The sequence below is a fragment of the Etheostoma spectabile genome, chromosome 8 (genome assembly GCF_008692095.1).
Source record: "Etheostoma spectabile isolate EspeVRDwgs_2016 chromosome 8, UIUC_Espe_1.0, whole genome shotgun sequence".
Taxonomy (NCBI): Eukaryota; Metazoa; Chordata; class Actinopteri; order Perciformes; family Percidae; genus Etheostoma; species Etheostoma spectabile.
In genome coordinates this window covers 24,893,365-24,902,909 of record NC_045740.1, presented here as the reverse complement: position 1 = coordinate 24,902,909, position 9,545 = coordinate 24,893,365, and the positions used below count along the sequence as shown (strand labels likewise).

The 9,545-nt window shown below is 41.1% G+C and overlaps 1 protein-coding gene across 1 annotated transcript in view; it reads left to right on the top strand.

The window, feature by feature from the left end:
- Positions 1-9,545, top strand: part of klhdc4 (kelch domain containing 4) — a 19,630-nt gene that overhangs the window by 6,162 nt on the left and 3,923 nt on the right. Inside the window, exons 7-12 of the mRNA XM_032523227.1 lie at positions 1,215-1,377; positions 1,526-1,604; positions 2,372-2,580; positions 6,219-6,444; positions 7,100-7,282; positions 7,509-7,634. Of these exons, the coding sequence (XP_032379118.1) occupies positions 1,215-1,377; positions 1,526-1,604; positions 2,372-2,580; positions 6,219-6,444; positions 7,100-7,282; positions 7,509-7,634 (986 nt within the window). The remainder of the gene's footprint in view (positions 1-1,214; positions 1,378-1,525; positions 1,605-2,371; positions 2,581-6,218; positions 6,445-7,099; positions 7,283-7,508; positions 7,635-9,545) is intronic.

The window sequence follows — 9,545 nt, the reverse complement described above, 5'->3', positions numbered from 1 at the left end:
GGGGGGGGGGGGTTGCTGCAGTAAGCACTTGGCCTTGGTACTTTTTAAATTCTACAAGAAACAAGACAAACCCGTAGCGATCAGCACAGTTTCATCTATTCCACCCAATATATCAAGTAAGTTGGATTAATTCATCGGAACATACATAATAGAGGCCGACCGATATATCAGCGGGCCAATATTATCCCCGATATTAGGCATTTCCAGATATATTGGTATCGGCATTTATAATGCCCGATTAACAAACAATAATAATAATTCTTTCATCAGAATTATTTATAATGACAAATAAATGATTCCGATAAATGAATATTTAAAAAAAACAACAGACTGTCAACCATGTTATGAGCATTGGCGTTGCATAGTTTGTCCACCAGAGGATGCTCTACAGCGTCTCTGTAGGCAACACTAACTTTTTTTTTGTTAATGTGTTTTTGTTCAAAAGACTTTAAGTTTCATATCTTAAGTTTGCATTTTTATACATTTTATTTATCAGACCTTTAATATATTCCTCTGTTCTCTGTTCCTCTGTTCTGTTGTGAAAATAAAACAAATGTTTATCATATTATTTTAGTGAGAACTCATAAATAACTACAAATAACTAATGTTATGGAAATCTGTTTATGTTTTGTGACGCGTTTCTTGATTTTATTTTTTTAAATATATATGTTGTCCGACACTGGCAGACTTGTAGAGACAACCTCACCGAGAATGACTTATTTGCTTTTATAGCAGCAGCTGCAGCCAGCTGTTTTCAGTGACAAGCTCTGATAAACCCACTGTACCCTACCTACCCAGCACCAAGCAACAGACAGACAAAGGTAGCACCTAGCTGTTGAACTTAGTGGTGCATTTAGCTACTAAAGAATCAGAGTCAATGTCAGTGGGGGTCCAGAGCCTTGTTGGTGAGGCTTACTGCTGAGGGGAAAAACAGTTTTTATGGCGTGAGGTTTTGGTCGTTCTGTCAGAGGGAAGGGGTTCAGACAGTTTGTGTCCAGGGGGAGAGTGATTGGCAATCTTTCCTGCCCGCCTCAGCGTCCTGGAGAGCTGGCAGATTGCAGCCTGTCAGGCTGTCATCTAAACATCAGACTCTCTGCAATAGGTCATAAAGCTGACACTCCTCACGCTCTTAGATGTATCAGATCCTTGTGTGGTGAATTTGTCATTCGGTTTTCGCTCTTTTCATCTCCTGCTTCCCCCTCGTCCCCCTGCAGGGATTTTATCTACTACAATGACATCTACTCCTTCTCCCTGGACACCTTCTCCTGGTCCCGCCTCACTCCATCGGGCTCCGGCCCCTCCCCACGCTCCGCCTGTATGATGAAACCCGCGCCCGACGGCATAGGTGTCATCATCTACGGGGGATACTCTAAAGTGGTGGGTGTGTGTGCATACATGTACGTGCCTCTCTACCGTATTGATAATACACTACATTTTGTGATGTGGTCTGACTAATTATGATCTTGTGTGTGTGTGTGTGTGTGTGTGTGTGTGTGTGTGTGTGTGTGTGTGTGTGTGTGTGTAGAGAGTCAAGAAGGATGTAGAGAAGGGGACCATCCACTCTGACATGTTCCTTCTCAAGCGAGAGGGCAAAGATGGCCAAGGTACATAATTTAAAGTAATTTAAAGGTAATACAAATTATGAAGATTAACAGAATCATTTAGCTATAGGGCTGGGTACCAAATCCAATACTTTTTAGGCATAGACCGAATTTCCTCCATAGTCACGTATGGAAAAATGCCTCGTCATTCAATACCAAATTTTAATACCTAAGTAGTAAACCTCATCGGCGTCAGTGAGCCAATAAGCATGCTTCTATCAAGACCTAATAATGCTGCTGATTGGCTGTCTTATGTTACCCGTCGTAGAGACACGCAGGGAAAACTTTACGTTACGTGCAGAGACGGGTCTCACGTAGTAGGAGCTGAAAAGAAGTAAATAAAGACACTTGTGCCGTAATGTTGTAATCTGTTTTATAAAATTGATATTGAAAAACGTATCGTTTATTCAAATATTTTTGAATAATATCTCTGTCTAAAAAGTTGAAAAAGCTGGAGTGGATAATTAGAAAATGACTTATGACACGCTTAAATACAAATCTAATATTACATGTTGTAGAGACACAAAGGTTAAAAAAACTCTGTTACCCATGTAGTAGGAGCTGAAAAATAAATAAATACACTTGTGACGTAATGTAATGTAAAATGGATTTTATAAAGTTGCTATAGAAAAAAACGTATTGTTTAGGAACCGGTGTCAAAGTCTTAGTGTTGGTATTGGTACCAACACTGAATGATTCCCAGCCCTTTTCAGCTACTATCCTTGTTACAGTTTTCTGCGACTCGTCCTGACTGTTTCTCTGTCCCCTAGAGAAGTGGTCTTGGTCCAGGTTGAACCCCTCTGGGAACAAGCCCCCTCCTCGCTCTGGCTTTTCTCTGGCTGTGGGCCCAGCAGGGCGGGCGCTGCTGTTTGGTGGGGTTTGTGATGAGGAAGAGGAGGAGACGCTGGAGGGCGACTTCTACAACGACCTGTACCTGTATGACATGGTGAAGAACCGCTGGTTCCCCGGCCTGCTCAGGGTAAGCCACAAGGCCGTGAACCAGAATGAATGAGTGGTTGTCAAGTTTGTTTGAATGAAAGGATATGTTTTGGCTTCAGTTTTGCATTTTATATATGTATATGTGTATATATATATGTATATATGTACTGTATATACAGTATGTACATGTATATGTGTGTGTATATACTGTAAATGTGAATATACTATATATATGTGTGTATAGATGTATATACTATGTGTACAGCATATATATATATATATATATATATATATATATATAGCATATGTGTGTATATGTATATATGTACTTTGTACATATATGTGATGAGATGCTTCACAAGTCAAATGCCACCAGCACTGCATAAACATCTCCATCATTTCATCAGATATCACATAAACGCTGTTGCTTTGTTTATGTCCATGTGTTTATGTCTTATTGTCAGCAGTAATTGACAGTCTGAATCTGAACCTCAGCTGTTTTTGTAGTTTTGTGACATTTACTTCCAGTTTCCTAAGGTTACAGTTACTCGTTTTGTGGTTTTGCCCCCGAGAAAATTTAGACAATGAATGCTAATATGTATGCTCCGCTGCTTTGCAACTGAGCACCCCTTAAAAATCTTGTTTTTGTTGACCCAATGCATGTGATGCGTTTCTGCACTCAGGGGCGTGTTGGTACACTGTGACATCACTGCTGGGTTTGGTTAAAGATGCAACTGACCACACCCATCAGCGATATTGGGTTTAACAGAATTGAAACATTCAACCAGAGAAGGTGGTGAAATACTCCCTTTCGACCCGTGTTGAGTTACTATTTAAAGGTGAAACAGGATATTATTATAGGATGTTATTACAACTCTGGAAAGTTGTTACGACAGCACCAATTTTGTCTTCACGAGAACAGTTCAAGCGTTCAAGTCTCAAAGTAATCTACCAGGAATGTGCGTTCGCATGTATGTGATTTTATTATTATTTATTTAATTATATTTAATTAATCTTCAGTTCATAGTTATTTTACTGTAAATAAACACAAAATGGTGATTTATGTTTACTAATTATAAGTACTGTTATAATTTGTGTTATTTCATCGTTAGTTGCGTGTAATATAACAATTAGATTATAAATGTATATAGATAATACTTTGTTAATGGTTAATAATTGTTTTGTAAACTATTATAACTGCAACTAATGGTTATAATAATCATTTAATGATTACCGGGTGTGGCTGTGTCTCGGAGGTAGAGTGGTCGCCCCTCAAACACAAGATTGGCGGTTTGATCCCTCCTCTGGCCACATGTCAAAGTGTCCCTGATGCTGTATGTATAGCTGTCCCCTGCTCCTAAAGCTTAGGATGGGTTAGATGAAATAAGTGAATTTCACTACATTGTACTGTCAATTGTATGTGACAAATAAGAATACCGTTTCTTTCCTTTCTTTAATTAATAAGTGGTTTATCAGGTAACATTAATCTTGCTCCAATACATCTTTATTTAGGGATCTATATCCAGTTACTTACAGTTGCAGACTTTTTGATTGGCAAAGATGGCAGCGAGCGGATAAAACAGCCGTGAGTTGTTCAGAACCTTTTTTTTTAGTAAACTCTGTGTACTAGGGCTGCAGGATTATGGCCAATATTATAATCACGATTATTTTGATCAATATTGAGATCACGATTAATTATCACGGTTATTTGTTGATTTTAACCAAAACTAATTTTATAGTCACATAGGCTATTTATAACTGCTTTCACATCCATGTTATGTAAAATTCTTCTCATGTTGAAGTAGTATGTTGTATAGACATACAGTTGCAGCACATGTAAATGAAAAGTAGCCTAGGATATATTTAAAAAAATGTATCTCTGAGGAAGCTCCTTCACTTGTTTTCAACAATAACTGATTAAAGGAGAGAGGGGGAGTGCGATGGTCGTAGGCCTATATGCTACTCACAGAGCGACAGCTGACTCCTTCTGAGTCCAGCATGGGTCGAATGGCGGGTCAGCAGAGTTACACACCTTGTGTGTATGAAATGTCTGTATCGTCACTGCGCTGCATTTTTATGAATTATGATATTTTGGCCATGGGTCACATCTCTTACAGGTCCAGCAGGCTCCGTCTCACACGCTATTACTCTACCAACTGAAGTTAGTTGCATTCAATAACTTCTTCTGTGTTTTCTGCTGCGGCTGCCACAATAGCAGAGTTACCAGCGGAAACACTGGTACAAATACAGGTTTGCCTCTCATGCTTAACAATATATACTTAATATAAAGTTAATAATAATTAAAACTGTGGACAAATGTCAGAAGTGTGGACCGGCAGCCGTTGTGTCTCTCCATGTTGCTGGGGGCAGTGTGTGAGTTGATGGGGGCGGGGCTGCGTGGAGAGTAAGAGGAGAGATCCAAACACAGGCACGGCGTTACAGAAGAAATGGGTAACGCAAAATTAAACCATATCGATATAAACAGCATTGCTTCGTTTGTGGAGAGGTAGCGGATGCGAGGACGTTAGGTGCGACCTAGAGGAAAAATATTACTCACGCCCTAGAGCCCTGTGAGCTAACAGACACTAACTAGCACTGGTCACTGCTGTTGTCTGAAAAACAACACAGACGGGACAAAATGTTGCGTTTAATGGTAAACTGGTAAATCTTGTGACCGAAGTATGACCGACTGCTATCTGTTGTGGAATTTTCCTCCAATTACCCTGTCCTCTGTGATTGTCCACATCTAAAAACTAAGCTGCACGGTGCAGGGAACAACTCTGACTGGCTCATGATCAGACAGTGGTTTACGGAGCGGTAGATTGGCTTTGTAAAAAAACCGGAGCATTCTATGAAATACGGAATGAACGGAATGACGCATTTAAAATATCGCTCAATATCGCAAATTTGATCGTGGGAAGCCAAAATTGTGATCGTGATTAAAATTTGATTCATTGTGCAGCCCTACTGTGTACACAAACAGTTGTCAATGCTTGCATTAATGTGTGGAGACCCTGGTGATACTTCGAGCAAAGTTTCATGCTGTGTTGAGCCTTGTTAGTGATATAGTGTTAAAATAAAGATTTTGATGCTATCATAGAAGTGCCCCTAGCACACCTGCTATGCACACACGGCTTAGAAGAGTGACGGAGAGCTTTTATCTTGGGATGGTTGTTGTGTCTTGTTGTTCAGTTTTTTGGAGCTAGCACAGCGCTGTGAAAATGTCAATTCACTGTCTGTTATCAGAGGACGCAGGTGAGGGAAGCAAGAAATAAACACAAAAACTCTCCAAATGAAACTGCCAATACGCTTCTTCACAGTCATTAAGTTGTTCCCCGTATATCAGTAGTTTCATTTAAAAGAAATAATTACACTTTATGATCCCTTTTAGTGTAAAAGCCTTGCGTAAAAAACATGTATAGAAGACTGTCCAGCCAGTTTCATTGATTATAGTGAATGCAGTTTTGGGGGAGCGGGCCAAAACAATAGTAGGGGAAACACTGAACTATCAACTTACCATTTATTAGTGAAGGTTATTAGAAAGTTTTACCAATATTTTCTATCAATTTTGGAGAATTCTCCACCACTGGTTGGAACCAGCACTGCCATGCAGCCGCATTGTATTGATACTTCGACTGACGTCTGCCATTATTGACTGTTTGGTTTCTGTCTGTCTAGGGACACAAGTCGGAGAAGAAGAAACGAAGGAGGGGGAAGAAGGGCGGAGCAGAGGGGCAGGGTGCAGAGGGGGAGGAAGAGGAAGGGGCACCCCAGGGACCCACAGAGGTCATCAAGGAGATTGTGGCAGAGGACGGCACAGTGATGACCATCAAGGAAGTGATCCCTGGAGCTCAGGCGGAAGAGGAGGAGGAGGAAGAAGAGGAAGAGGAGGAGGAGGACGATGGCAAGATCATACACACACATAATGACCGACAGACAGACAGACATTTTACTGTCAGATTGTTTATAGATTTAGACATTTCCGATCGCACTTGAAGGCAGCTTTCACATGACAGAGAGAGAGAGAAAAAAAGACGAGTGAGACAGCGAGTGCATTGTTATTGCAGGAAACATTCAGCTATTACACAAACTCCCTGGGACGGTTCAGTGCTGGTTTTCTTTTTTACCTTCATATTGCTTTAAAACTTTTTTGTTGCAGCAATAAAGGCTGTGATGTTTACTGTACGGCATTCTCACACCGCCTCAAATCAAACTGACAAGTCTGCTCTCTGGTCACATGATCAGCCACCGCAATATGACGTTGTGTTTCTCCAAAAGTTGAGTTAGTCTCAACTTTTCAAGCATGCTGTGTTTTTCAAGTGTCCCCCAGTGGCAAACCCCACTGCAGCCTAAAGGCACTAACCCCATTCAAAATGAATGGAAAGACCTGCGTTTTTTCCTCACTGTCTGACCGCCAACGCAGGCAGTGTAAATGAGGCCTTACTTGGAATTCCTCACAGGGGTGACAGAAACTACGCACTATAGCTTTAAGATGTGAAAAAATAGGGCAAAGATATAGATAGGTTGGAAAATAACGTTTTCTATCTCTTCGGGTACAGCCTCGGCCCCCCTGGTGGAGCCCTGCGCAAGGTCCAGCGCCATGGCAACGGCGCGTCAGGGCAAGCTCTTCCTATACGGAGGGATGTTTGAGGTTGGTGACCGCCAGTTCACCCTGAACGACTTCTACTCTCTGGACCTCAACAAGATGGACCGGTGGGAGGTTCTGGTTGAAATGGACCCAAGTGAGTGAAAAAGACATGGCAATTATGCATGAGCAAAGTACCACTTGTAGACAAATTGAAATGATATGACATGTCTTCAGTGTCAGCGCAGCAGGTTCTACAGCAGCCAGTGTGCTGATTTGTCTCGTTTGAATATTTTGTGATGCAGGAGAGGAGTTGGAGGGTGATACGATGGGAGATAGGTATGTGAGGTTTCATTTAGATTTCTGATTGTTTATCTCCACAGAGACGCAGGAGTGGCTGGAAGAGTCTGAGTCAGAGGAAGATGAAGAGGAGGAGGAGGAGGCAAAAGGAGCAGAAGGGGTAGAGGAGGGGGAGGAGGAGTCTGAAGAGGAAAGCGAGGATGAGGAAGGCACGTAATTATTCTGCCTCTTCACTCTCTGATACTTATCTGCCTTTCTTTTCCTTTTTACCTTTTCATGCCACTTATAATGAGCAACAGGCACAGTATGTAGGTCAGGATATTCTTGGAAATAAACACATGAGGATATAGGAAACTCAATAAAAAGCCATTTTGCCAACACTAAATAATCACAAGTGTCACGATTACAATCTTAAATCGAAATCGAAACAAAATTAAGTCACAATCTCGAATTTCAAATAAAAAAAGTGAATCGTCAATACTGCCCAAACGTCACATCTGGTCGGCTTGTCACCCAAACCCCCAGGAACAGCGCCATGGGCTTAGCCGCCAACGGTGGAAATACACGTCTCTGACCCAGAAAGACTTGGCTAAAGAAACTTCTCATTTTCAACGGATATTTTTTTTGTGGTACATCAACTTACCAGCTTGAACACTTCGTCTTCTGCTGTTGTAGCCCATCCACCTCAAGGTTGTGTGTGTTGTGGCTTCACACATGCTTTGCTCCATACCTCGGTTGGAACGAGTGGTTATTTCAGTCAAAGTTGCTCTTCTATCAGCTTGAATCAGTCGGCCCATTCTCCTCTGACCTCTAGCATCAACAAGGCATTTTTTCCCACAGGACTTCCGCATACTGGATGTTTTTCCCTTTTCACACCATTCTTTGTAAACCCTAGACATGGTTGTGTGTGAAAATCCCAGTAACTGAGCAGATTGTGAAATACTCAGACCGGCCCATCTTGCACCAACAACCATGCCACGCTCAAAATTGCTTAAATCACCTTTCTTTCCCCTTCTGACATTCACTTTGGAGTTCAGGAGATTGTCTTGACCAGGACCACACCCCTAAATGCATTGAAGCAACTGCCATATGATTGGTTGATTAGATAATTGCATTAATGAGAAATTGAACAGGTGTTCCTAATAACCCTTTAGGTGAGTGTAAGTTATTGTTAAAGTTTAAATTTGTCAATGTAGTGGTACATTGGGATCAAAGGTCAGATATTATATAGCATAAAAGTGTAGTCTAAAAATTAAATAGGAACCCATGCTTTAAAAAATAAATGTAAAAATCAAGAACCGAGTTGAACTGTGACTTTAGAATCTAAAATGTAATCGAATCGAGGATTTAGAGAATCGTGACACCCTAGCATTCACAAATGTTAGCTGACGTTAGCTTCTCTGTGTTGCCAGATCCTGCGAGACATTGGTTCTGAGACAGAAACAGGTCTCAAACAAAGTCTATTTTCTCCTGATGTGTCTGTCTGAAATACGCCATTTTAGTGTCAGATTGTTCTAGAGATATAGGGCTTGTGAAAAAGGGGTTCAATATCTACTTTAGTGACTATGGGGAAAAACAATTGCTCATAATCTGTGTTAACGGTCACTTCTCCCATTGGAATTAATACACTCGGACCTGCTGCTAGTCTCTTAAAGAGATGTGGCCGTGGCTGAGTCCATGTTACACAGATACAGGAAACTAGTTCTAGTTGGGGCGTCTCGGTTCTAAACCGTCTTTGGTACAATGTCTTCCTCTGATGAAGAAGTACACGATAAGTCAGCAGTAGGCTATATAGTGGAGTTGCATATTAAGTGGTTTGGGGTCCTTCTGTAGGTCAGTTTGGGAAGCAATTTGGTTTTAGAGAATGCTACAAGCAACAATACCACAGGCAAAGCAACGGCCTGTTCCAAACAGGCACATTTTGATGGGCACTGTACTAGTCAACTGAAATTGGCCACATCAATATATTAGCTGATATAGCTAATAAGGAACGAGTAATTGCATTACAGAAATCCAAACATTTTATGGGGGGAGATTGCAAAACCATTAAATACTTTTTCCACCAGACAGCACTGACAAGTTTCAACTGTTTCATGTCTAGTATAGGTGACAGTTTGACA